We start from the raw sequence: 27,215 nt of genomic DNA, 5'->3' as shown, positions 1-27,215 counted from the left end.
GAACCTCAGAAACAGCATTCACTTAGGGCCCAGGTCAGGTACGGGGTCACCTCAGCTCTCTCTCTCTGTCTTGTCATGTCTGTGCATTTACTTTGATTTTTTTTTTCTTTTTCTAAGACAAGGCCTTACCTCATTGCCCAAGCTGGCCTTGGCTATAAACCTCCTGCCTCAGCTTCCTGATCAGTGGGTCCATGTTATCTCCTCCCTTATAAATCAAAACAACTTTTTGCAAACCAGGTATGGTGCATCCTTGAGCCCCAAACTCTAGAGGCTGAGGTTGAGGGTACTGAAGCAAGTTTGAGGCCAGCCTGGGCTATCAAGGCTCCAGGCACAGTGAGACCCTGTCTCAAAAACACTATTGAAAACAATAAGCACCACTCTTTGCATTCCAAAGTTCTCTGTCCCAGCGCGGCTTCAATCTTTATGCATGTATCAGTGCTCCAGAATCCTTATCTTACCCCATCAGATATGGTTCCTCCCCAGCCCACAATGGACTATTCTTTCATGCTCCATTCTCTCCTATGGCACCCTACTTCCCACAGAAGAAGGTACCCCTGCTTTGGCCTGACACCAGGCCCTCCCAATGGGGTCCCATTCCAACCTAGATGGAGGATCCACATTCCATACCACAGTTCTAAGCAGTGAACTTTCCCGTTAGGGAGCCAGGAGCAGAGTTGGAAGGAAAGAGCAAATACTTCCAACAATGAGGAATAAACTTTTTTTGAAGTATTTAAACCCAGGACCTTTGCATTGAGCTACACCCCAATTCCTTATTATTTTGAGACAAGGTCCCCCTAAATCATGCAAGCTGGGCATCAACTTGGAATCCTCCTGCCCCAGCCCCCCAGAATGTAGTAAATCATTGTTACCCTTGTTTTTCTTCCCTGGCTACTTCAAGTGGCTGATTCTGGAAAAAAATAACTTTCCTTTCTTCTTTTTCTCCCTCTGGTTTTCTTTACCCGCTGTTTGAAATCCAACTCTCCCGCTCCCTCCACTTCCTCAGCTACATCCACTCCATTTTCCCTATCTCGCAGTAGGCGGGATTCACATGCGATCCACACGGAATACAACCAACCTGGCCTTCAACCGGGCGTCGGGTTTCAGGACCACGGACAGCGGTACTACCGTGCCCCTCCCCCTGAGCGATCATAGGCCCTCAGCCTGGCACCGGGAAGGCTTTTCCATGCTTAGCACTGTCTTTTTTGTGCTTGAGAAACTCCCCAGGCTGTCAGCATCCGCTCCTACCCTGCTGCTCCGGAGACTACCCCCTGGTGATGCCCCCAGGCCGCCCTGCTGTATCCCTTCAGCACCCTGACTGGTCCACACTTAAACCCCACCCCGGGCGGGTCCTCCAGGCCCTGCAGGAGAGGGGGACACGCTGGGAAAGGTCCCTGCCCTGCTGCAGTACATGCTCTCACTCTAGTCCTAGGAGACCACGCCTGAGGACAGCCGTGAGGACTGTGTATCACCGAGGACCTGCGGGGCAGGAGAGGGCAGGGCCGTGCCCAGAACTGCCAGTAGAAGCAGGGAGGAGCAGCTGGTCCCCAGGGGAGGCTGGATCTGCAGGTCCAGCGCAGGGCGCCAGCGGGCCAGGCGATGAGCTCAGCGCGCTGAGCAGCGGCCAAGTTCTCAAGACCTTGTGGGCCAGGCGCTGATGTGGGGCGCATCCTAAGCGCGTGGGGGGCGGGGAGGGATCCACCCACCTGGCCTGCGCCCAGACAGCTGCACCTGGCTTTGCTTCGGACTCAGCTACCAGTGCCCAGCACAGAGCCTGGTGCGAGGGTGGGTGACTGAGACATGGGTCGCGTTTGGGGATCGGGCAGATAAGGAGCATGTGCAGGCGTCACTCCAGTGGCCTGGATAAAAGAAAATCAATGCCCTCTGGCTTCAACCTCGCTGCCCAAGCGCACGTGGCCAGGCAGAGGCTCTATCGACCTCCTATCAACATCCAGCCCTCTCATGGCTGCCTGGCTCTATATCTGCAGACCCATCCTGGCTCAGCCCACACCCTGCAGAGCCCCCTCCCCTTGCTGTCTCCCCTCTCTTTCCTGGGAGCCCAAACCCAGAGCAGGCTGCGGGCCAAGGGAGGTTTACACAGATGTGACCCTTTCACTGCCCTGCCCAGGCCTCCCACAGTGCTGACCACGCCAGTTCAATACCAAGGATCCGACTGGAGATTCATGATCTCAAGCAACTCTTGTCTCCTTCCCCAAGGCCTGGTGCCCTCGTGGGCAACTTGGGGTTTCACTGTGTGCTAAGATCTAAGGTGCTGGTTTTCTGCTCATCTTTAACCTCTCCTTTTAACTGCTCTCAGGTCCAGGATTTCTAAGGCTTAGCAAGGCAAGATAGAGTCCTGGTGAGGCGTTGCCTCCACTACCAGGAAATTTAACCTCCAAGAGCTTCCATGACCCCTGAGTCAAAACAGAAACACAAATGCTACCTCTCAAAATGCAAAACCAGCTACCAAAACAAAACAGAAACAAAAATGGTGCCCACAGTACACAGCCAAGAAAAATACACAACTTAACTCACAGAACTCAGAACTGCCTGGCCCCTGACATCCCATAAAGTTACAGTTACAAGGATGATCACTGTTGCTTACCTAATCATTTATTTCTACTACCCCTCAAGCACATATAGGTGGGTGCTTCATATCCATGCAGCAGCTCGGTGCTGGGCAGCTACCATTTGGTCTGCCTCATGCTTTTGTATGGTTTGCATGCTAAGCACGGCTTTTGCATTCTTTTGAACAGTCAGGAGTCAATAAAGAATATCTCATGGCACATGAAGTTACACCACATTCAGATTTCAGGGCCCATAATGCAAGTATGATTAGCAACAATTCCACAAGAGAAGACTGGTACCCCCATCTTTCCAGCCACTGTCCCTGGTAATCTTGACATACGGTTGATGCCTTGGGGTGGAGCACATAGGCTATGAGGTAAACCAAGGGAGAGGTCAGCGGTGGGACTTAGGCTGTCCCAAAGGCTAGATCAGCAGTCTGACCTCCAGCCTGACCTTGGCCAGCTGACTCTGAGGCAGGCAGCCAGTGTATGAGCACACGCTCTGATCAGAACGCCCTTGGTTTGGGTTCCCGTTCTACCATTGACTAGCTTTCCTTTCTCCCAGGCAATTTCCCTTTCTGCGTCTGCAAACAATGGGGCTACCTTCTATGCTTCAGGGTAGGTTGAATCAAACTCCCCATGCTCCCTACTCTTGCCCCACTTTCTCTCTCTAGGCCACTATTTTCCATCTGAAAAATGATGAGACCTTTCTGCTCTGACACTCTCGATCATGATATCCTAAGTATCTTATTTTAGCTCGTTGGTGTCTGGCTCCATGAGCCGTGATTCAAGTCTGTGCTGAGGTTGCACCCTGCTTTCCCTGGAAAAGGTCTCAGGAGGATGGGTTGAAGGCTGGGGGAGGGTAGGACCTGGGAGAGCTGGGTGCAGAGCAGAGGAACTGGAGGAGACTGGGGGAGGGGATGCTGGAGATCACTGTGCAGCAGGAAGAGGGACGGGGTGCAGGCCCTGGGAAAGGTGGAGGTGATATGTATGGCGGGGTGCATTTATGAACTATCAGCTCAATTTCAAGGACCTGATATGAGTCGGCTTTAATTGCATTGCTGGCATTTGAACCAAATTGGAGACTTGAGTCAGAAGGAGTGGGCTGGGCTGGATAGGGGTGGGAGCTGAGTTGTGTCTGACCCCTGCTGCACTGTGCTGGGCAGAATGAGGCTGGAAGGCTGAGAAAGAGCTCTTCTCTCGAGCTCTGGGCTCCCCAGTCATCTGGCTCACACTGGTGTCCCAGGCAAAGCCCTGCACCCTGCTGGATCTACAGCAGCTAGGCAGAGATGCTCTGAGATGAGACCCATCACATACCCAAGAGCCCTGCACCTCAAAATAAAGAAAAAACTATAGACAAGTACTGAACTCCAGGGGATGCCATGCATGGCAGAGCTTTTTGGGTGACACCTAAAACTCATCCTGAAATGCATTGCAAAGGAAAAATAAGTAAGAGAGAACTGGCAGGTGATTGATTAGCAGCAAAGGCCTGCACATCGGGTAACTGGAATCCAGTAGTAAAGTCACACCTGGCCTGAAATTATGCCCTGCAAAAACTCTTTTGACTTTTTTGTTTGTTTAAGGGGGAAAAAAAAAAACAACGAAAACAGAATGTTGCACAGAAATAAAGCGTCTTGTAAACTGCTAATTACTAAAATATCAGTGATGGTTAAAAATACAGGCTCGGGGGGCAAGGTGCTGGCCAAGCAGAGGGCGCAGCCCTAAGTCCCTCTTGCCCGGGGCTCACCTGAGAGGATGAAGAAGATGCCAGAAACAAAGGCCAGGATGGTTCTCTGCGGGCGGATGTGGCCAATGTTGCTGATGACGAAGGCGGTGAACACCAGGAACAAGCTGACCATGGGGAAGGGCGTGGCCGTGCGCACCGTCTCTGGGGGCACAGGGAGGTGCGGGTGACGTTCTCCGGAGGTCCCGCCCACTGCCCACCCTGTCCCTCGGCCCCGCCTCCTGGCCCTTCAAGAGGACATGTCCCACCATGGCCCCGCCTCCAGTCTGCCAGGACGACACGCCCGCTATCAGGCCCCGCCCCTCGACCAGACCCCACCCCTCCTAGGTCCTTGCAGTGCCGCCTTTGAGCCCACACCCTCCTCCCAGGACCTCTCTGCCCCTTTCCCTCACTCAAAATATTCTCTGTGTTTTCCGTCACCAAGTTGATCTCTGGTTCGAGGAAGTATTCCGAGGCCACGCAGCGCCCCTTCTCCCGACCTGGTGGGGAGGGAGGGATAGAGGCAATGATGGCCCAGAAGATGCGGAGTTCCAGGGCGGCACCATGGCGGGGCAAAGGGGAGACCTCGGGGTGAGGGCGAGGTGTACCCAGGATCGCGGTGTGTCCACTCTTAGGGGATGGGGAGTGCGGTGGCATAAGGGCACCTGCAATTTCTCCTGAGCTACTCCCGGCGGACCCTCCACCCCACGTCCCAGAAGGAGGGCGCAGTGGGCCAGCACTGCTAGGTCTCTAAAGAGGATGAGGCCGGGAGGGCTGGGATTCCTGAGGGAACGGGGACACACACACACACACACACACACACACACACACATACACACACACACACACACACACCAGAACGTGGTCCCAGAATGGGGCTCCTACACCCAGAGGGTGCAAGGTAAGGTGTGGGGGCTCTGCAGAAATCTTAACTTTCAGGAGAGGAACAGGATCATTTTCTAGATAACTAGGAGCCAAGGAAAGGCACTGGGATGAGGCCTGAACGGTTGGGCAGGGTGGGAACAGGGCAGTGGAGGGCAGGCGCACCCCGCACCTGCAAAGAAGCAGACCCGCCAGAGGCCGGCATGCAGCGCCATCTTGACCTCGGTGGTCTGGTTCTGCGGCAGCACCGTGCCCTCCTCCATATACAGCCAGTAGTCCGTGCTGACCGCGATGCCCACAAGCAGCAGGCCGCAGGCGCCGAACACGCTGCTCAGCAGGGTCAGGGCTCGGCTGCTACAGTGACTCATCCTCAGAGGCGGGGGGCGCCCCGCGGGGCCTGCGGGGTGGGAAACTGCGGTGGGGACCCCCGAGGGGAATCATCCAGGTCCCTAGTTGAACCGTAGCTGGAGATAACAGCTCCAAGATAGACCCTTCTCCAACCTACTTCCAGGTCATGAGCCATTACCCCAGCACTAGCCTCTGACGCCAAATGCAGCTCTTAACTCTGGACCTCAGGGTTGAACCTCCCAGATTTGCCAGCTGGGCTGTGTGTGGCTCTGGGCTCAGACCCCCGACCCCAGGGAAGGTTCCCAAGTGTCATGACATGCCAGGGCCCTGGCCTGAGAGCTCAACCTTACAAATCAGGTCGGATGACCACCAGGGTCCCCCACGCTGAGACAGAGCTGGTGACTCTTGACACTGTTATGACACCAAGCAGCTAAACTGCAGGACCTGGAAACCCTACCCTAACCACACTCTGACCCAAGACCCTAGCTGTGATCACAAGGCCCAACAAGGAGGGCCTAGCACCTCCACTCTGAGCCAGGATCCACATCCCTGGACCTGGGGCATTGTGCTCGGACTGTGGATTTGCTACAACTTGACCTGACTGGAATCTCTAACCTGAGCCACCCACCTTAATCCACGCCCCGACCTGATACATAGGCTGCATCTAGAAAATCAACAGCACCCAGAAAGCCCCCAGATGTGTTGCTCATCAAGGATCCCTAGCCCTCCACCCTGGCCTCAACCTTGACCTCTGACCTATCTCAGACTGTGAACACAGGCTCCCACCTAAGCTTCAGCTCTCGGAATTTTACCTTGACCCTGACAGTCAATTTGAACTCTAAGAACTTCTGCCTCTGACCCTGTGCCTTGACCTTGATTTGGTGCCCCAGTCTGATTTCACAGCCACCACACAGGACTTAGATTCTAGAACTCTGATTCCACTCTCCTGCCCAAAGGGAGGCCTTGAAATGGGGATTTGGGAACTTGTTCACAGGAACCCAGAGCCAAGATGTTGAATAGAATCCCCAGAATGTGATAACCATGAGCTGAGACCCTAGGACCCAGCACTCTAGCCAGACCGCTCCAGCAAGACGAGAGGCCATCTTCCTGCAAACTAGAAATTGCTGCCCCCTGAGGAGAGCACCTGCATTTCAGCACCCCAAATTCCATCCCAGAGATCCCAGACCTCTGTTTCCCGTGGTAGGCCTTCCAGCCACAAGCCTTCTTCAACAACCCGCGGGGAACCTGGATCCCAGCACTGGACTTCCAAATCAGAAATCCCCAAGTCATAGCTGTGGCTCCAAAATCCAATTAGAGATTCTCTCAGAGACTCCATCTCAGTTTGGGGGCTTCTTAGCCTAGAACTAAAGGACCCCAAATCCCTCATCTGCAGTGCCCACTTCCTCGAAAGAATATTCCCCCTTGCCACATAATCCCAGGGTGTGGGGCTCATCTTGAGATGGCCAGGCTACATCAGCCAGAGACCTCTGGGTCCCTGAATACCATCGACATCCATCATCCCTTTACCTTCGAAGTCTGTGACACCTCCCCCCCAACATTCAGGACAGGAGACCACTGCACCTTTGACCGGCCTGGAAACTCTGCCTCGCCCCGATAAGGACCCTGGAGTCTGAGGTCACTCCTCATGCTCAGGCTCCCAGAGTCCTGAGGCCCCTGGCTGCACCGCCAGCCTCCAGCAGGACCAGGGGACAGGAGTCTGGAAAGCTGAAGCGGGTTTTTCCTCCCATCCCCCCCGCTCTGTGGCTCGGGGACTCGACCGCCAGCTGCTTGTTGGCTTCTACCCTCAGCTGGAAGCAAGCACCCTAAACACCCTGTCCGACGTCTCAGCCCCGGAAGCTGACCTCGGCGTCCCCGTCCAATGCCCGGGAGCTCCAGGCTGGGACCCGGGCTGAGCACCCTTTCCCGCCCCAGCCCCTCCCTCCGTCCCAGTTTCTGCGCGCTCTACCTGGCCGCCAGCTCCCCGTCCTGCAGCCCTCGCTCCTTTGGGACCCTCCCCCCAAGCCTGGAGCCTTCCCGTCCTTCCTCCCTGCCTCCCCGCATGCAGGCGTGCGGACCCCTGCGATCCCGGTCCTCCAAAATCAAGTCCAAACTCCATCTCCCCTCAGTCTCGCGGGACAAAGCAACACCTCCTTCCTCGGGACCCTTTTCCAGACTCGTAGCCCGCTCCCCCAGGCCTGGGCCTCCACCTGCGGCCGGGGCCGCCCTCCATCCGGCCGGAACTCGACCCTCCCGGCGCAGAACCCTGCGACTCTGACACTGAGAGCTCCGCGTCCCGCTCCAGGACCCTCCGACCCAATCCGCCAGGATCTGCCAGGCCCAGAGGTCCCCGCGTCCCTCAGACTCCGCGCTCGGGCGTCCCGACCCCCGGGATCCCGCCCCGCAGCTGCTCGGATCCTCCTGGGCCCCACCCCAGCCCGCAGTCTCCTCGCGGGCGCCCCCAGCCCACAGGAGCCTCCCCGCCCCGCGCTCACCTCGCTCAGGGCTGGGCGCACGCTCTGGGCCGCGGGCCCCGCAGCCGCATGACCGGCCCCGCGGCTTCCCCCGACCGCCGCCGCCGCCGCCGCCGCCACCGGGGTCGCCGGTGCCCGCGCCCCCCGCCCCTGCCCCGGCACCCGGCGTCCCGGCCCCTCCCGGCCTCCCACCCCCCACCCCCCGCGCCCGCGGCCTCACTCGGCGGACGCGGCCGGGCTCAGGCACCGGCGGCCGCTCATTGGCTGCCGCGGAGGAGGGGAGGGGCGCGGAGGGGGCGCGGGGCGCGCAGGGCGGCGGGGCTCGGGGATGGGGGGCGCGGGCCGCGGAGGAGAGCCCGGCGGAGAGCCCGAGACGGGCACGGGCGCACGGAGCGCGGCGCGCTCCCGCCGAGAGCTCGGGGCCGCGCCGGGGACCCCCGCGCCCCGCTACTGGAGGGCACGACGTTCGAGAGCGAGGGGGCAGGGTCGGGGTGCGGGGCCCCCAGCGCCCCTCGGCGCGGAGGCTCCGAGGCCCCACGGGTGGAGAGGTCAAGGGGCCGGAGTGCGGAAGGGGCGCCCAGAGGCCTGGGGCGCGCGACGCCGGGCTCCGGAGACCTTGAGCCCGGGGAAAGTGCGGAGACAGCGGTCGAGGCACTAGGGGACCGGGGCACAGGGGGACGAGGGCAAAGACCCCGGGAAGGAGAAGCAGCCTGGGGGGCCCGAACAGGACAGGCGGGGTCTCCGGCTCGGCCGGGGGCGGAGCCTGGGGTCGGGGTGGTGCAGGGGGTGTCCCGGGCCAGGGTCCCGGCGGCGGGCGAGCTGGCGGGCGCAGCGCGGAGCCGGGTCCTGCAGCCGCCGCGGAGCTGGGAGCCGGGCCAGCCCCCCCACCCCCGCCGTGATGTCAGCGGGGCCACTCTTAAAGGGGCAGGCTGCCCGCCGAGGGTCGGAGCGGGCCCTGCGGGCACTGCCCGGGTGCCGCGGAGGTGGGACAGGGCGGGGCGGGGGAAGGAGGGAGCTCAGCATCCAGTGGAACCAGGGCTTGGGGCCCAGAAACCTGCAGGCGAGAAGAGACGCCGCGCCCTCAAGAGCACCTGCAAGGCTTGGGGTTCAGCCCCCTTCCACACACACCCACTCACACATAGGCAGCCTCTGCTACCCCGGCCTGCTCCGTCCGAGGACTACAGTCCCCGTCAGCCCCCGCGGCCAGGGGCTGCACCTGGGGGAAAGGGTCTGCGGTGATGGCCGCTGGGAAATGTAGTCATCCAAGCGGGTCCCTCCACCCACCACCCACCCCCTACTCCCCGACTCGCAAGTGGGTTGGGGAGAAGAGGCGGGAGGACCCGCATGCCTTCTGCTGGTGTTGTCTGGGTAAACTGGCCTGTCTCGAACTTCACGGGAGTCCGGGTGCACACTGTGAAGCTGAGGCGGTCTTCCCCACCAGCACCTTACGGTCTGTGTGTACCTCCTTCGCATCCCGCCTTTGCTGGTCTCTGTGTGGTCACCGTCCCACCCTCGAACCCCCTCTGCTCTCCAAGTTTACAAGAAAACACGCAAGCACTTCAGCGTCAGCATCCCAGATTTATTCTCCAGCAGCTGTGGCCGGGGGTGGGGGTGGGAGAGGCTAAGAGGAGGAGGCAGAGGGGGGTAGCCCCCAGAGGCGGCAGGCCGGGGGGGGGGGGGGGGGAGGGGGAACGACAGCGGTGTTCCCAGAGAGACTGGAGCCATGCACGGGAGTCTAGAATGAAAGCCGGCTGGGAACAGTGGGGAAGGGCCCCTTCATACTGCCCAGAATCCTGGGGAGCAGGGCAGGGCCTCCCACGTGCTCTATAACTGGGATGGAGGCGGACGGGGCTTGAGGACTGGGAGGACCCGGGTCCCGGTTTGCAGCGGTGACCCCGCAAAACTTCTTCCCCAGGAAGGAGGGAGCGGGAAGAGGCGGGGGCTACCGGGATGGAGCCTGGAGCCCCCGGCGCGGGGCGGGGGAAAATTCGGGACTTGGAATCTAGAACTCGGGGAGGCTCCAGCGCCGAGGCCAGGAGCCGCAAGAGGGGCTTCGAGCACCTGGGAACCCGGACGGAGAGACGCTGGCCAGAGCGCTGCGGGGGTGGCGGGGTGGGAGGCGGGGCCATGAGGGACACCTAGTGGCAGCGGGTGACATCACATTACAGGCACAGGCACCGGGCTGCTAGGGCTGCGCGCGTCCGGGTGCACGAAGTCGGGGTTCACGTAGGTAAAGCCCTGGAAGTCCGCCTGGTCGATGCTGGCCAGCACCAGGCGGTCCGGCGGGGTCAGCGCTGGTGCCGCTCGCGTGAAGAACTTGTCGAAGTTCTCGCCGCTGCGGCCGCACTGTGGGGTTGTGGGGGGACGCGGGAGGCCAGGTTGAGATTCTGCCGGCTCTGTGCGGGGCTGCGTCCCGTCCCGGCTCCCCCGGGGTCCGCCGCGCATGCGTGTAGTCTCTGCACCGGCTCTGGGGAACCCCAGTCCTTCTCCAGGTGCAGACTCTGGGGGCAGGACGGGCACTGACCGGGCGCGGTCTGAACGGAGGCGCGATCTCCAGCCGCTCCAGCCTGTCCCAATCGATCCAGCGGAAAAAGCCATGCGCCCGAATGGTGGGCTCCCCATCTGGCCCGGAGCCCAGACGCTTCCCTGGGTGCTTGGTCAGGAACTGTGGGGAACACAGAGAGGGATGGAGGGATAGACAGACAGATAAACGGAAGCCTGGACAGAGTGACACAGGTACGCAGACCCAGAGGGAGAGCAGGGGAGGGGGAACGGAGATAGGATGGGGGCACGAGAGAGAACTCCAGCCCGAGATGCAGAGGTAGACAGAGAAAAAGGCTCAATGTGTGTGAGAGGGTGAGGGGCAGAGGAACCCAGGAAGGGCGGAAGGGAGACATGGGAGGGGCATTTCCCCAGAAAGAAAAGGAAGCAGAAAGGAAAGAGGGAGGAGGACAGAGGAGGTTGGACACCTGGAGAAAAGGAGGAACAGAGATCCACAGAGAGGAAGGAGGAGACCCAGAGGAAGGACAGACACTAAGCATGGAGGAGACAGAAGAGACAGCGAGTAAAAGGCAGAGACATAGACCACCCCAGCGAGTGTAGACGGAGGCCCCATGACAACTGGTGTGGAGTAAGAACTAGAAGCAAACCTCCCAGGGCCTGGAATTTCCTCCTGCACCAATGCTCCCACTCCGTAAGAGGAGATCATGGTGTGGGTGGCTTGGGAGCCCATAGGAGCACAAGCTGTGGGCATTCGGGTTATTGGACCCCTACCGCCAACCCAGGTCTGGAGAGACAGCACCTGGCAGCAGGCTGGGCAGCAGGGATCCAGTGGGGGACAGGGTGGCAGCACCCTGAAAAGTCACTGTTCCATCAAGTGACCTGAGGAGCAGCAGACTTGCTGAAGTCAGCCAGCAGGGTTCGGGTTGTGACTCTGGGGAAGCAGATGGCCTCACCCCTTTGCAGATGGCCACGGCTTCCCGGGAGAGGGACTTGGGGTAGGTGACTGTTTGCTCCATAATGGCCTGGAACAGCTCCTCCTCATCCTCTCCATCAAAAGGTGGCTAGAGAAATGGAAGGAATACAATCAGAGGCCCCCCAAACTCCCACCCTGCTCACCTGCCATCAGAGCCCCCCTAGCTCCCACCCTGCTCACCCAAAGTGACCACCCTCAGCTGCCCCCACTGACACCGACAGCTTCCTGGTGGCATAGCTGACCAGGCTGCCAAAGCCTGGCTGTCTCTATCGGCTATGCAAATCACCAGAGCACTCCTGAGGCAATATTAAACGGAAGAGAGGAAAGCCTCCAGGAAGACTGTAAGCTCCTTCTCCTCATGGGCTCAGTGCCTCCCAGGCTCCTGGGACGAGGGCAGGCAACATTAGAGTGAACTTCATCGTCTGAAGTCCAGGCTGTGTGTGTGTGGACCACTGAGGGGACAGTGGATTTGGACAGGAGAAAAACTGGCCATATCCCTCAGCTTGAGCTGCCCACCGATGGCTAGCCTCTCCTCCAATTAAGTAGGCAACAAACTGCCTGCGACGCTGCTACCAGGACAAGTCCCAGGTATTTCAAATCATCACTCCTCCTGCAAACCCACTATCAGATCTTCTGATTGTTTAATGGGGTGCTCAAAAAACTGAACATGTTCCTCTACTCCATCTTCTCATATTTAGATAGCTCATATATTGAAGTTAGGTTAGATGAATTGGACTTTAAGTTTGGGTAACTGTATTTCAATGACTGGTTTCTTTGTCATTATTTTACTTTATTTTTGTTATGTTGAGACAGGGTCTCATTATACAGTTCAGGCTGGCCTTGGGCTCACTTTGTAGCCCAGGCTGGTCTCAAACTTGCAATGATCCTCCTGCCTCAGCCTCCTAGTGCTGGAATTACAGGTGTGCACTGCCCAGCCAAGTTTATTACTTCATTTTGTGCACATGAAAACATTATTTTGATAAAGGGTTCATAGGTGTGGCCAGACTACTAACAAGGCCCATGACATCAAAAACAAAAACAAGAAACCAGCAACAAAAAAAGAAAAGATTAAGCACCTCTGGGCTTCGAGGGAAGATAATGGCTTCAGAACCTCGGACAGTGGCAACCCAGCTAGCCTTGGCCAAGGCTTAGCCTCCAACCCTTACACATCCTGACTGAAGGGGTGGGAGGCGCTCAACCCCATGCCCACTTAGCAGCCAGAAATACCTCTTCCCATCTTCCTTACCTGTCCCGCCAGCATTTCATAGAGCAGAACCCCGAAGGACCACCAATCCACAGACTTTCCGTAGGGCTGGTAGGCAATGATCTGGAGCAGGGTAGGGGGTGAGGAGTTGCAGTTCATTCTCGGGAACCTCGACCCCTCTGAACTCACATCCCATCCCCTACCTACTTCCGGTGCTTTCCACACACACTTCCCCCTCTGAATATTTTGGCTAGAGCTCCACGCTTTGGAAAATTCAGGGAACAAAGTTTACCTACATAGAACGTTTCTATATTCTCAAATATAAAGCCTACCTAAGGACCAAGTCACAAGATCCATAATATCTGCATAACTCACATTCCTTCCTGTCAGAGGCATGGGACTAAATCTCAGAGATCAGAGGTTGTGTGTGTGTGTGTGTGTGTGTGTGTGTGTGTGTTTGAGACAGGGTCTCGCTATACAGTTCAGGCTGGCCTTGGGCTCACTTTGTAGGCCAGGCTGGTCTTGAACTTACAACAATCCTCCTGCCTCAGCCTCCCAAATGCTGATTACAGGCATGCACCATCACACCCCACTTGTCAAAGGAATGTTTTTTTTACACCAATTTTTTTTTTTTTTTTGTCTTTTTCCTTTTTATCGGTACAGGGGATCGAACTCATGACTGCCTGCTTTGTCAAAGGAATTTAAAAAAAAAAATAGGTATTCCCATCTCTGAAGAGTTCTGGGTTCCATAACCTAGAGTTACCATCAGAAAAATACACGTCATTTTCTAAGTGTCCGAAAGTGATTCTATCATCAGCCAGGTGTTATGACTACTGCTACTGGGCCAGCAGCACAGTGCCTGCCTGGCAAAGGCTAGGTCCTGAGTTCAATTTCTGTAACCAAAAAGAAGGAAAATGATGACTACTGACGTTGATTACTTGGGCACTAGCATTGATCAACTAAAAGGCCAAGGACCACACCCCCATTCAACTTGCTCCTCCATTTAGCAAAGTCAGGAACATGCACCATCCATCCCCATGCACACTGAGACCCGGCCCCCAGCCCTCTGCAGAGTCAGAGCAATTCTCTGCCCACTGCAAGTACTCGGGATGGCACTACTGCCCCAGTCCTGCTGGAATGGCAGAAGACAAATGTGCCAGATGCCTGCTGCAGGCCTGGGTTCCGCCCCCCCCCCCCACACACACAGATGGAACCACACACAGTAGTGATCAGGGAGCGCTCCTGCAACTGAATCTACCCAGCCAGCATTCACAGGACTCAGCCTCCACATGGAGGCATGGTATTCTTGGGGGCTGTCCCACCTCCAGCACTCTTAAAATAGCCTCCACTCCTTAGTAGTCAAGCCCCTAACTTGCTCAGAATTTTCAGGAGCTGGTCCTGCTACCTCAGAGCATTTGCCGGAGGCCCGGCCCACTCTGCCTGTACAGAGACCTGGCCCCTCTTGCAGGAGCTCTCAGCACTCAGTCAGGTAAGGCTTGGCAGGACTCCCCGACTGGGCACAAGCCTGCACAGGCAGTGGGACACACAAGAGCATGTTCCGAGCACGCAGAGAGCCTAGGAGTACCTCAGGGGCTATGTAGTCTGGGGTCCCACAGAAGGTGCGGGTCGTGGTCCCCGGGAAGACATTTTCCTTGCACATGCCGAAGTCGGTGATCTTGATGTGGCCCTCAGCATCCAGCATCACATTATCCAGCTTCAGGTCCCTGGTGGGATTTCAGGAGGGTGGAGGTGAGTGAGGGAGCTGCGGCTTCGGAGCCCTTCTCTCCCAGGGCCTAATCTCCCTCCCTGGGTTGCTGACCTATAGATGATGCCCTGATTGTGGAGGAAGAAGAGGCCAATGGCGATCTCTGCCGCATAGAACCTGAGGAGCAAGAGGGAAGCTGGAAGGTCAACGAGGGACTGGGCACCCTCCACTCGGTCCTCCCTCTGCTCTTTCAGGGACTCACGCTGCATGGGGCTCCTTGAACTTGCCCAGCTGCTGAATGTGGTACATCAGGTCGCCACCGGTGACGTACTCCATCACGAAATACAGGCGGTCCTGGGGGAATGGAGTGCGGCTGAGGCAGGGATGGGCCCGCCCTGGGCAGGTGACTGCCTGTGCTGTACAGGTGCAACTGGACTCGTTGACTGGAATTCAGGGAACTGGCCACTGTCCCAGGAATGCCCTGGGCCTCACCCCACTCCAGCTTCCTGCTGTCAGGTGTCATGGCGGCACCTTCCCTGAACCGGACACTGAACCGGCCCCAACCATTGACTGAGACCTAACACACCATAACCTCTTTCCACAGCTAGCCACACGCATCCCCAATTCTGGCTTCGTGTAAAGCCACTGTGACTTTTAATCTAGGCAGCTGGTCACACCCACTGAGAGCCTCTGGAAGTACTCACACTCTCTCCAAACCCCAAAATTAGTTTGTTTGTTTCTTTTCCTTCCTTCCTTTCTCTCCGTCTTTTTTTAGGCAGGGTTTCACTCTGCAGTTCAGGCTGGCCCCGAGCTCACTTTGTAGCCCAGGTTGGTCTTGAACTTGCAATAATCCTCCTGTCTCAGCTTCCTGAATGCTGAGATTACAGACCTGCACCACCATATCAGGCTTTTTTTTTTCTGTACTGGAAATCGAACTCAGAACATGGCGCTTACTGTATCCCCAACTCGCCCAAAGTTTCTGACACCATGCTCCTGGCAACAATCTGAGGCTAACACCTGGTGTCTGACGTCTTTCAGTAAAAATACAAAAGTGATGACCTCATCACTCAGGACCTCATTCATCTGACATACCCCTCAGAGCACCAGCATATTTGCCACGCCCACCAAGGAGCCCACCCACCTGACCACGCCCAGAACACATGCATAATGGCCACGCCCACCAAGGAGTCTGCCCACCCGGCCACATCCTCTAGACCATCACCCAGCACCCCATTTATCTATCATACCCCTCAGAGCACCAGCATCTTGGCCACGCCCACCAAGGAGTCCTATAGCCTGGCCACGCCCTCTCATACACCAAAGACGCCCTGGAAACAAGGCCCTCACCGGTGTCTGGAAGGTGGAGTGCAGCTGGGTGAGGAAGTGGGGCCGCCCGCCGGGACCTCTGCCCCCCAGAGCCAGCACACGTTTCTCCACCAGGGTGCAGTCCACGTCATCATCCTGGACAATCACATCCTTCTTCAGGATCTTGATGGCATAGAGCTCCTCTGAGCCTCTACGCTCTGCCAGCATCACCTATCAGCAGAGGGCCAGTGGGTCTCAGCGCAAGGGGTGCAGCCGGCTCTTTGCAAGGGGTTCTCCTCCCTCTCTCACTGGCCCAGAAGCTCCTCAGGGAAAGCACAGGTGTCCCTATTCCTGTCCTCCAGGAACCCGAGCGCCACAACCACGCCCCTGACTTGGGTGCCCCGTCTCCTACAACACCCCAAGGACCAGAACCCCGACCTCTGCACCCACATCCTCCCCTGGCCCCAGAATCTCAGACGCCTACCTTTCCAAAGCTGCCCTTTCCCAGAACCATGAGGAAGCTGAAGTCAGAGATGTGTAGGCGTCCCGGGCTGGCACCAAAGAAGCAGCGCTTGGAGTCCGTGGGGCTGGGGGATGGAGAGGGGACAGGGGAGGACGAGGGGCCCATCCGCACCCGCTGTGGAAAAGAGAGAGACAGACAGGGAGTGAGACCCGGACGGGTGAGAAGAGACAGAAGAGACAGCAGCTGAGAACCAGAGGCATAGGGAAAGGCGAAGAGAGCCTGCCAGCCAGCCCTCTTACCCTGTTCTCGGCTTCAGAACTCCTGCCAATTCCTCACAGCTGGTAGGGCAGACTTACTGTCTAACTAGCACTCAGCAGACACCATGACACCTCTGGGAAAGAGCCTAGTATCCCCTTTCACAGAAGAGCAAACTGGCACAGAGAGGCTGTGTCATGTGCCCACAGTCACAGAGCAGAGCCAGAACTGAGATCCTGGCAGTTCAGCGCCTGCCACACTGTTCTCACCCTCTCTGCCGTGATCCCCTTTGATGAAACAGACCGCAGGCTGCTGGGGCAGGGCTTGGAAAGTGGTGCCTCTAAGCTGACGCTGTGAGCAGCTAAGCAGGAGGCCTTGCTGGGGTCATTGGGCCACTTGTGGCCCCTCTGCCACCCTGGACAGCTCTTGGCTGTGGCTGTGTGCTAACCCTGTAAGCTCACTATGCCAAGGGTCTGATTTGTGCTCCAAGGCACAGTGACCCTGTGCCTAGCTGCGGTTCAGTGGACACCTTGCAGAAGGGCAGCCTGACCTCCTGGACTCTGACCTGACCCCAGGCGGAGTTGGGCCATCTCCATGACTGTGTCCACATGCAGAGGGGTCTGGAATCTTAGTGCACACTCAGGGCCCAGGAGGTGAGCGAGTGCTCCTGTCTGCTTGGCTTGCTGTGGACCAGGACCGCACTGAGGGTCTGGCTCACAGGGTGTGGGCACTAGTCTCTTAACTTGGTGCCTGCTGAACTGTGCAAGGTAGCAGTGAATAACACCATGAATACTGCCTAAGCCCATTAGTGCTCTCACCAGCTGCCATGGTGGTGGCCAGCCTGAGCTACATAGCAAGACCCTGCCTCCAAAAAACAAACTCACAAAGCCTTCCCCTAGTGGCATTCCTGTCCTCCTTGGCGTTCCTTGTTCTCCTAGCCATCATCAGCTCCTAGCACACTGTCCTGTGCCTTCTCCTGGAGGCTTATTTACTTAGCTCTGTGTCTTGCTCCAAGGATAAACCCCACAAGGACAGAGATTCTCTGTTTTGTTCCCTGCTCCACAGAAGCCTCCAGTGATGACCATCATGCCTTATGTGCATACAGGCACTCCACAGTTCATTTTAGAAAGAGGAACCAAGGACAGAAGCTGGCTTCCTTCCTCCACCCTTGGCTCTCCTGGGAGCTGACCCCAGAGAGCCATCGGGATGGGATCCCTGGTGTCTAAGGCAGGCAGCGCCATGATCAAACACAGGCTCCCAGCTGCTCCTGAGAAGCGGGGCCCTCGGGGAGCTGGATTCTAGAGCAGGGCCCGGGCTCAGTGCGTGAATGAATGGGTGAGAAAGGAGCCTGCAAGGGAGAGGTAGGAACAATAGTCCAGGAGGGCCTCCCTGACCACTGTCCTCCACATCAGGCACCTGGATTTTAAGAATCCTGTCTTGGTAGGGTCGTTGGAGGGTCAGATTCAATTTCAGGGGCTGGGGATTTAGCTCAGCGGCATAAGCGCCTGCCTTGCAAGCAGGCAGTGGTGAGTTCAATCCCTGGTACCGTTAAAAAGGAAAAAGAAAAAAAAAAAAAACAATTTCAGCATCAGCAGCAATATCAGTGAGCATAGGATGGCCCTGGCAGTAAGGCAAGGCTCACTGCCTGTGTGTAGGCTTCAGTGTGGAGATCAGAGGAGGAACAAGTGGGGAGAGAAGGGAGGAGTGCGCTTGCCTCAGCTTCACTTACCTCATACAATTCCAAGGGGTAGTTACAGGCCTGGAGGGGAAGAAAGCCAGAATCAGAGCCCCAAGAGAGGTTATCAACTGCCCTAGAGCAGGGCGGGGCCCTAATATCCCCCAAGCCATGGTGATGGAGAAGAACTACAATTCCAATCAGACCCCAGGGCTAGCACCCCCTAGAAGAACAGAGGAAAGAGCTCCAGGGTCTTCTGGGAGCTGCAGTCCCATGACCGTTGGGCACCGAGCTGGCAGAGGACGAAGCTCTGATTCGGGGAGGCTGAGCTGGGCTCCCCTGGGGAGGCTGTTGGGTACCTCAAACTTCTGGAGGAGGCTGCAGTTGTCAGCATCTGCCACCGGCACATTGTAATATTCACCCTCCTCCTGGTTCAGTAACTTGTACCTGACACATAGACAGAGACCAGGGCCGGGCAGGGGTTGGGGAAGCGGGGTGCCCATGGGAGAGGGGGGACAGCCAAAAGGAGGAGAGACACAGAGAGACAGACAAAGGTGGAGAGAGAGAAAGAGTGAGATAAGGAGAGGAGGGAAGGAGAAGAGAAAGGAAAGAACATTGTGGAGAGGAGGAAGAAAACAGGAGGAGGAAAAGGAAGAGGGGGTAGACCTTGGGACACAGAACAAGGTGTAGTCCCCAGGAGGGACCACACAGGATGGAGAAGCTGACACTGGGTTACCCCAGCCCCAGTTCTGCTCCTCACCAGCCATCCACGGGTGCCTTGAGCAGTTCCGAGACCCCGAATGACATGGCCCCCATGAAGTCGTTGCGGGAAGTCCGGTCCCAGTCCCACACCTCCACACTGAGCCTGCGCTCCACATCCCCCGGCTTCAGGTTGCTGTAGAAGGAAGCGTGGGGAGATGTGAGGGGCCCCCTCCCTAGGGTGCTCCATCCCTGCTCTGGGTCTCTCTCCTACTTGGCATCTCCTGGCCCCTCCTCTCCCCAGGTTTGTGGTCTCTCTCCCAGCCCCTCCATTTCATCTGAGTCTTTGTTGGAGATGCCGTTTTAGGGTCTGTGTCCCTCTCTTCTCTTCTGCCCCCATGGAATGGCTTTGCTGCCCAGCCCCCTCCCTGCACCCCTCCATCTTCTCCTCCTCTCTCAGCTGGCGTCTTCCCCATCATCTCCCCACCTGTTCTAAGCTCCACCAAACAGTGGCTATCTGCCCAGTCAGCCTCCTCCAGGTCTCTTTCCTTCTTGTACCTGGGAATCAACTGAGGGCCTCTTGCTTGCCAGGCAGGCGCTGTGCCACTGAACTATACCCTGGCCTCCATGCCTGTTTCCTGATGGTCTTTTTTGAGACAGGGCCTCACTAAGCAGCTCAGGCTGGCTTTGAGCTCACTTTGTAACCCAGGTGGGTCACAAGGATCCCACTGCCTCAGCCTTCGGAGTGCTGGCATTACAGGCATGTGTGATCAATCATTCTTACTGTCTGCCTCTCTGCCTCTCCCTCCACCCTCCATCCGTTTCTCTGCCAGGTTGGGGACTTCCCCTGGGTCCTGACACCACCCATGGCGTCTCTCTAGGGTGGCTGGGCCTCTAGGACCCCAGGAGCCTCCCACCAGTCACTGCAGCCTCCCCAGCACCCAAGCTCACAACACGAAGGTCTCATTCCACACGGGGTTGAGCGTGGCTTTCACTGTCCGGGTCTTCTGTTTGGTCAGGTTTCGAGGGTCTGGGATGAGCTTCAGTTTGACATAGGGGTCAGACAGACCATTGGGGTCCATAGGAATGAGGTTTCGGGCCTCACCGACTGGAAATGAGAGGGGAGGCAAGCGTCCGGGGTCAGAAATCCAGGAAGAGGCTCCTAGGCCTCCCCAGTCATTGAGGAGGAATTCCCAGCTCAGACTGTGCAGCCCTGACTCTGGCCTCTCACAGCCAGGGGGCAGGCCCTCGGCCCTCGGCAAACCAGCCCTGCACACAGAAGCCAGAGCCACAGCCAGAGCCAGAGCCCTTTCCCCTTGGGCTCAGGAGTCTGTGGCCTGGCCTAGTCTATGGGGGGAGGGAGACGCCGGGCCTGGGAAACCGAACCATGGAACCAGGTGCTTCTTGTCCCTCTCCCCTCCCCCTCAGGATCTTCCTGACACCGGCGACACTGCCCATTCTGGTCTTTGCACTTTGAAGGCTGAGACAGGAGGATCGCTGGGAGTTCAAAGCCAGCCTGGGCTACAAAGTGAGCCCAAGGCCAGCCTGAACTGTATAGTGAGACCCTGTCTCAAAAAGACAGACAAAAAAGGGAGGGCTAGGAAGTTGTCCTAGCATGGAGGTGGTGTTTTCTTCATAGGGGATGTGGCCATAACAGGCGCCCACCTTAAAGGCAGTGCGTGCGAGGTTTCCTATGTAGGCGTGGCCTCTCAGGGGTGTGGTCTCATCTTGGAGACAAGCCCCAGCCTCCCACCAGCCAGGGGCGGGGCCTCACCGGTGATATGGATCTCGTCATTGGTCGGAGCCCGGATTTCCAGCTGCAGGCGGCCGCGGCGCTCGGTGTGGTCCACACCGCACAGCGAGGGCACGCTGCGCACACAGCGCCGGTGCACGTTCATCTCGCAGCCTGGCAGGACAAGCGGGGGTCGCACCTCCAGCCCAGCCCCGAGCCCTCCCCACTTCCTCCCCGGCGGCGGCGCCGCCACAACACTCACAGGAGCACTTCATGCCCTGGTGCACCAGCCCGTAGAGCAGCGAGCCACAGTGGTCGCAGAAGGTGGGGCTGCTGTAGCTGTGCAGACGGAACTTGTGCTTGTTCCGGGGGTCCTGGGGTCAGAGAAGGGCTCTTAGCGGGATTCACCGAGCTCTACCACACCCGGGTCCCTCCGAGCCCACCCAGCACCTGGGTACCTGCGGAATTCGGGTGCTAATACCTGAGCAAAGCAAACTAAGGACACATGGCCTCTGGGGCGCTTTCTAGGGGAAGGAGACAAAGGAGTCAAATGCAGGGCCCTGGGGGCAAGACCCGGGGCAAGAGCACCTGCCTAACACACAGGAGGCCCCCGGCACTGCATGTGTGTGTGTGTGTGTGTGTGTGTGTGTGTGTGCGCGTGCGCGCATGTAACAGTATGATGCAGAGTGGAGAAGAAAAATGAAGCAGAGATGGGGCCAACAGAAGCTGGGGACTTGAAATTTGAAACACATGACTGGGCTAGGTTGGCCCACTCCTATCATCCCAGAACTTGGGAGGCTGAGGCAGGAGGATCACCCCGAATTCAAGGCCAGCCAGGGATACCTAGTGTGTTCAGGGCTAGCCTGGATTACATGGTGAGACTCTGTCTCAAAAGAGGGGGAAAAAACTGAGATAGAGCGGTGAGGGAAGCACCTGCTGATGAGGCAGTACACGCCCTCCACCAGTCCGGCCCTGAATACTTGGGGGCCACTCAACCCCAATGTCAGCATCACCCCCCCAGGACCAGCCTTCCTGGAGTTCAGCTCTGTGTGGGACCCAGTTCGGCCAGCACCCAGGAGCCATCCGGCCACACAGGGTTATTACTAGTTATTTCTCAATGCCCAACACAGTTCGTCGTTTAAGTAAGAACTAGGCCACTTCCCAGCCGTGTGATTTGGAGCAAGCTCTTTGCCCATTCTGGGCCTCTGTGCCCTCCTCTGTCAAATGGAAACAAACAATCCTTGTCTCCAAGCAAAGCTGAGTTTCTGGAGTCCTTACTTCTGATGTAGGACACCCATGGACTCTGCTGCCCCTGCCCCTCCATAGCAATGTCTGGTGGGGAAATAACCTGAGGTTTGACTTTTACTAAGAATGTGTTAGAAGAATATAGGGAAAAAATCTAGGACTTTGCTGGACTCTTTCATGCCTTTGGAGGCATCTGTTTTGAGTGTATTAATTGGAAGGGGAGGATACTGACAGGTACCACATCTTTGATGCTCTGGGTTCCTAAAGGGCTTCACTGACCCTGACTGGAATAGAGATGATGCCAGGGTCCCGAGTGAAGGCCTCTGTTACTCTCCTCCCACTGAGAGTTCTTATCAACAAGGGCAAGCTCTGGGCCTCCCAAGAGGGCGCTCCAGGCCCAAATCCTTTGTTGTTTTGAGACGGGTCTCACTGTGTAGTTCAGGCTGGCATTATCTGTGTACCCCTGCACTCACAGCAACCCTGCCTCAGACTCCCTAGTACTGGGAGGGCAAGCCTGTGCCAACACACCTGGCCAAGGTCCAAATCCTGATGGTACCCGCTACCCAGGTGACGGCCCTTAGAGGCCTCCGTTTCCTTCGCATACAAAAGGGGCTGTGCCCCTTCTGGAGAGATCTCCTGAGGAGGACACAAACTCAAACTTCTGAATGAATCCTCAGGCCTTCTTAAGCTCTTGGCCCAGGAACTTATCAGATCAGAAGTACTAAGAAGACACAAAAAGGAGGCTGGGGGTTTAGCTCGGTGGCACAAGCGCTAGGTGGTGTGTTCAATCCCCAGTACTAAAAAAATAAAATAAAATAAACAAAAAATAAAAGACACAGAAAGGGAGAGGTAGAGTGGAAAGACGTCGCCAGGCACTCCTGCTTCCTCTCTGTGATGGTCATAAATGATAGCAGCTGGGTGTGGTGGCACACACACCTGTAATCCCAGCACTTGGGAGGCTGAGGCAGGAGGATCATAGCAAGTTGGAGGCCAGCCTGGGCTACAAAGTGAGCTCAAGGTCAGCCTGAACTGCATAGTAAGCAAGATGCAGCTTCAAAAAGATAAATAATAATGTGGGCAAGGGCCATAACAGCGTCTCTCTGCCGTCTTCCACATACTGTACCCCCCCCCAGGAACTTGATTGGTTGTAATCTGGGAACAAGCCCAGAGGTGGGCACAATCCTCACCCCCCTTCACAGATGGAGTGTTCAGAAGGGTGAATTAAACGTGGGGGGAGTGGTCCACACTACAGCTCTGACTCTCAAGAACCCATCTTGTTCTTGAGCCAGGCTCAGGGAGGGAAAAATCCCCGGTTGACCTCGGAGCTGCATGCCAGCCCTTGGATGGGCACAAGGACCCGTGCTGGCGGTACTGGAGAGCCCGTGGGGTGGGTGACAGTAACACAGATGGCAGCTGTCATGCGGTGGTGTGAATGTGGGCTCTGTGCAGGCTTTCGCCTTCCTCCCCTGACAAGCTCACAGGCTGTCTCTGGGACTTCCGGGGATCAATCAATGGCTCTCTCTCTTTACTGATCACAAACTGTCTCCCTTGTGTCAAATCCTGGGCACAACATGGAACCTGCCTGACATCACTGACTCATCACCAGGAGCCCCGGGTTTCTACACTCACAGGCTAACAACCTGTGGCTGCTCAAATCCCAGCTGCTTTGAATGAAGTGGGGTTCAGATATCATCTCCCCAGTGCAGCAGCCCTGTGAATGTACCGGAGCTATGCACGGCCACTGGCTGCCCACTGCACAGTGCACCATGACACAGCCTTGCAGACAGCCCTGCGGGCTGGTGCTAGATCCTGCAGCCCCATTTTACAGGAAGGAAACTGAGGCTCAAAGGGGATGTAGCCAAGAGTCAAGGGGCAGGAGGTGACTCAGCTGTGGACCTGGGTGTGTGGCCATGTGTTGTGTGCTGGGCACTGCGGGCTCTATGCACCTCCCTCTCTCATCGCTTGGAGTCCTCCCATCAAACATTTCCAGTGTTAGCAGTTCCCCGAGCTCTGTCAGGAGTTTCTCTGTCTCTCACCACCTGCCTCCCTCTCTTTTTTCTCTGTTCTCTCTGCTCCCAGGTAGCCTGTCTCTCTCCCCCAGTCTGTCCCTCTCCCTGAGGTTCTCTCTCTCTTTTCTCAGGACTTCTGGCCAGCACTGGTCCCTCAGGCTTTGGTTTCTTTAGATCTCATCCCCTGGCCAGCACACCACCCTTCCAGTCTTGGTCTTCCATCCCCTCGGCCTCCTCTGTCTCCCACCTGTGTTGGTGCCCTGTCCCAGGCCCCTCTTGTCCCCCTTTCCAGGCCAAGGGCAGGAAATCTGGGCCAGCGGAGCTCCCCCTATCCCTCCAGCCCTCCTCCCCTCCCAGCCTTAAAAATAGCAGAAGAAAGTGGGACGGTCGCCCAGGGGGTGAGGGCGGGTGCAGCCTGAGGAAGCAGGTGTCCGGGCACTCACGTCCGTCTGGGGGCCCTTCCCAGCGCCTGGACACTCGAAGGTCACGAATTCGTGGCATCGCCGATGAACCACAAAGCTGCACACTGAGGGGGAAAATCACAGAGACACGAAGCCAGAGAGAGACCTGGGTAAATCCGGAGACCCCCACAGACACAAGACTGAGAAGGGAGAAAGAGACGGACAGTGGAAAAATGGGGGTGATCCCCACAAATAGAATCAGCAGAGAAAAAGTGAGAGGGGGGACTCCCTATGGAGACCCACAGACAGAGGAAAAGAAACCCAAGGAACAGACTCAGAGAAAGATTGTGATATGTTTAATCTCAAAGAAACAGAGCCGCGACCACACATGCAGCCCGAGGGAGACAGACTGACAGAGACAGGAAGAAAGAAAACCGAAAACCCAGGTCCACAGACAGAGCAAACGAGCGAAGAGAGGTCACAGACAGACAACCTGGGCAGAAGTGAGTCTGGGGGCCGACTGGCACACCCCCACCCTGACTCACTCCGGCCTCTGCGAGTGGCAGCTGGCACTTTAGGACTCGCCCCCCGCCTTTCCTGCCCCTCCATCACAGTGACCCCACCCGGCCTGCCCTGCTTAGGATGGATGGCGTTGCCATGACGACCGAAGCCTGGGGGGGCTCTGACTTTGCATCTCCGGCCCCTTTCCCCTTCTCCTCCCCCTTTTCCAAATCTCCCTGTTCCCATAGCAACAGATTCTCCAAATATCCGTCCCCACCTGGAGCCGGCCGAGGGAGGGGCGTCCAGCACCACCTCCGCGGGCGGCCCGCCACACCCCCGGCCCCGGGCTCCCCCGCGCCTCTCTGGGGACCATGAACACGTGTGCCCGAAGCCACAGCCCTGGAGCCCCTGCCTCCACTCTCGGGATCCCGGGAGCCCGGGTCCCAGCTCTTACCTTGACACTGCAGGCCCTGTTTTCCAATGCCCCTGGAAGAGTAAGGCAGGGACCTGAGGTCAGCGTGGAGGGGGCTTCCGGACCCTGTCCCTTCGCCCCCTCCGCCTCCCTGGGGTGTGGGGTCTCTGACCTCTGCCCCTCCCCTCCACACGGCTAGGTCTGGGGTGGGTCTCAGTCCCGAGCACCTCCTCTTTCCAGAACCATGAATTGTGGTCTTCAGATGCTCCCCTCGCAGCGGCCCCTGGAGTCCAGGACCCAGGTTCTCCAGTCTCTCACCCGAGAGGTCCAGCCCCATCCCGACCGTCCTGGCCCCGAGTCAGGCTGCAGCCTCTGCTCCCAATCTGCACCCCGCCCTTCTGCCTTTAGCCCCCAGCCCGTCCTCTCCTTCGCCCCTCATGTCTGGTGTCTGGGGCCCCGAGGCCCGCGCCCCCATCCCCAGCAGATGCTCGGGTCTGCACCCGGCTCCTCCCCGCGACCGGCCCTTCTCACCAGATGAAGTCGGTGCAATGGCTGCAAAAAGTCGGCTGCTTGAAGAAGCGGGCGGTGAACTTATGGCTCTTGACCTCGTGAACCACCTTCTGCCTCAGGGCCCCCTTTCTGCAAAACAGGGGTCGGGGTCCCCCCTCGGAGTCGCCCCCGCCGGGGCCCAGGCCGGCCATGGCCCGGGATCGTGGCGGGGACCCTGCCTTTCTGCTGGGGTGCGGGCAGCCGGAGGCGCAGGCGGCGGGCGCTAGCTCGGCACCTGCTCAAATGTGGGAGCCCCGGCTGGGGGGAGGCGTCGCCACGACGACCGCGGGGCGGGGTTTCACTTAAAGGCGCCCCCTCCCCGAGACTCGGTCCAAAGCCCCGCCCCCGCACGTGCACACACCCACTCTGGGCGTGGCTGCAGGGCGGGGACACCCCGAGTGCCCGTGCCGAGTTACCTATCTTATCCCGCCGCGCGCCCCTAGGAGCCCCGGAGGGTCCGCCCGGCCCTGCGCCCCTGCTAGCATCTCGATCTGAACCGGTCACTGTGTCAAAAAACTTTCTGCCCGGTTCTGTGTAAGCACTCGGTGGCTTTCGAGGCTCGGCCTTCTCGGCGTCCGCGCCGCTTAGCCTCCATGCGTGACCGTGGGCCTCGCCGAGTCTGTTCCTGAAGTCCGTCCCCGTCCCCGCTCTCGCCCGGGGATACCCCGGGCCGCTGGCTCCGCTCGCTGCGCCTATCCGCCTGTGTCTGCTACGCCCCTAATGTCGCCAAGGCTACCGTCCGTTCTGGGTCGTGCGGCCCCGTCCCCCGTTCGTCTCGGCGGCCCCCTCAATCCTCTCCCTCCTGGGTCCTGCCTGACACCCTCCCCGCTGTGACTCCGGGCCTCTGTCACACCTTGGCCGCGCAGTCTGTGCGGAGGAAGGGGTCCCTCTGAATGTGCATCCCTGCTTCCCTCCCCGTCTCTCTCCGACCCGGGGGACCCTGCGTGTCTCCTTGTGACTGTTTCCGAGGTTCGACCCCTCTGTCCACCGAGAATCCGAGCGCCCTGGAGGTCCCGGAGTTTCCCCAGCCGCCCCACCCCTGCCTCGCGCGCTTCCGGGTCTCGGCTCCTCGAAGGACGCTCTGTTACCGGGGCAACCCGGCCCGCCCGAGCCGCGGTGCATCCTGCGCCTTGTAGTCCTGCACGAGCGCGCCGGTCGCACTGGGGACATGCTGCAGAACTCCCTCTCCCGGCGTGCCCCGCGTGGGGGCGGGATTCTGGCGCCCATCGCGGCCCCCTGGGGCTGTGGGCGTGTCTTTGTCTGACCAGAGGCCACTCCCGAGCCCCAGGCCTTCTGCAGCCTGTGGGCGGGGTGGCCCCCGGGAATGGACCTAGGAGTGCCAGCTTCTGTCCCGGCCCCCCGGGCTTTCTCCGTTACCACCACTCAGCCCTTCCAGCGGCGATCCAGCACCCGACGCCGCGGAGGGTCAGACCACAAAGGAGTCTGTCTCAGCTGGCCCTTGCTCCTCCTTCCAAATCAGGTAGATATACACACTGCTGGGGAGTGAGTCAGGGCCTCCGCATTGAGCAGCACCCCAATGCTTTTCTTTTCTTTTCTTTTTTGTTTTTAGCATTTTGGGACAAGGTCTTGCTAAGTT

General features: G+C 58.1%; 2 protein-coding genes across 4 annotated transcripts in view; both read right to left on the bottom strand.

Annotated features, from left to right (window-relative positions):
- The window catches only part of Cacng7 (calcium voltage-gated channel auxiliary subunit gamma 7), a 16,780-nt gene extending 8,656 nt beyond the window's left edge, over nucleotides 1-8,124 (bottom strand). The window contains exons 1-4 of one of the 3 annotated variants that reach the window (XM_063253262.1): nucleotides 8,010-8,124; nucleotides 5,342-5,566; nucleotides 4,701-4,787; nucleotides 4,312-4,450 (exon numbers count right to left, since the gene is read on the bottom strand). In XM_063253262.1, the coding sequence (XP_063109332.1) occupies nucleotides 4,312-4,450; nucleotides 4,701-4,787; nucleotides 5,342-5,537 (422 nt within the window). In that variant the 5' untranslated portion in view covers nucleotides 5,538-5,566; nucleotides 8,010-8,124. Of the gene's footprint in view, nucleotides 1-4,311; nucleotides 4,453-4,700; nucleotides 4,788-5,341; nucleotides 5,567-7,724; nucleotides 7,889-8,009 lie in introns of those variants that run through there. The other 2 variants (XM_063253263.1, XM_003465456.5) reach the window with 2 other exon arrangements.
- Nucleotides 8,125-9,546: 1,422 nt separating this feature from the next.
- On the bottom strand, nucleotides 9,547-26,650 carry Prkcg (protein kinase C gamma). The gene is made up of 18 exons (XM_003465454.5): nucleotides 25,601-26,650; nucleotides 25,112-25,143; nucleotides 24,199-24,281; nucleotides 20,764-20,875; nucleotides 20,544-20,675; nucleotides 19,721-19,877; nucleotides 18,831-18,965; nucleotides 18,430-18,517; nucleotides 18,125-18,154; nucleotides 16,162-16,314; nucleotides 15,720-15,908; nucleotides 14,635-14,726; nucleotides 14,487-14,549; nucleotides 14,253-14,391; nucleotides 12,710-12,790; nucleotides 11,444-11,551; nucleotides 10,513-10,653; nucleotides 9,547-10,334 (listed from the first exon to the last, which is right to left on the bottom strand). The coding sequence occupies exons 1-18, from the start codon at nucleotides 25,768-25,770 to the stop codon at nucleotides 10,146-10,148; spliced, it is 2,094 nt and encodes a 697-aa protein (XP_003465502.1). The 5' UTR covers nucleotides 25,771-26,650; the 3' UTR covers nucleotides 9,547-10,145.
- Between the last annotated feature and the right edge of the window lie 565 nt (nucleotides 26,651-27,215).

Source organism: Cavia porcellus, unplaced genomic scaffold (genome assembly GCF_034190915.1).
Source record: "Cavia porcellus strain 051 isolate PalLab524CR breed Dunkin Hartley unplaced genomic scaffold, mCavPor4.1 scaffold_7, whole genome shotgun sequence".
Taxonomy (NCBI): domain Eukaryota; kingdom Metazoa; phylum Chordata; class Mammalia; order Rodentia; family Caviidae; genus Cavia; species Cavia porcellus.
This window is presented reverse-complemented; position numbering and strand designations above follow the sequence as displayed.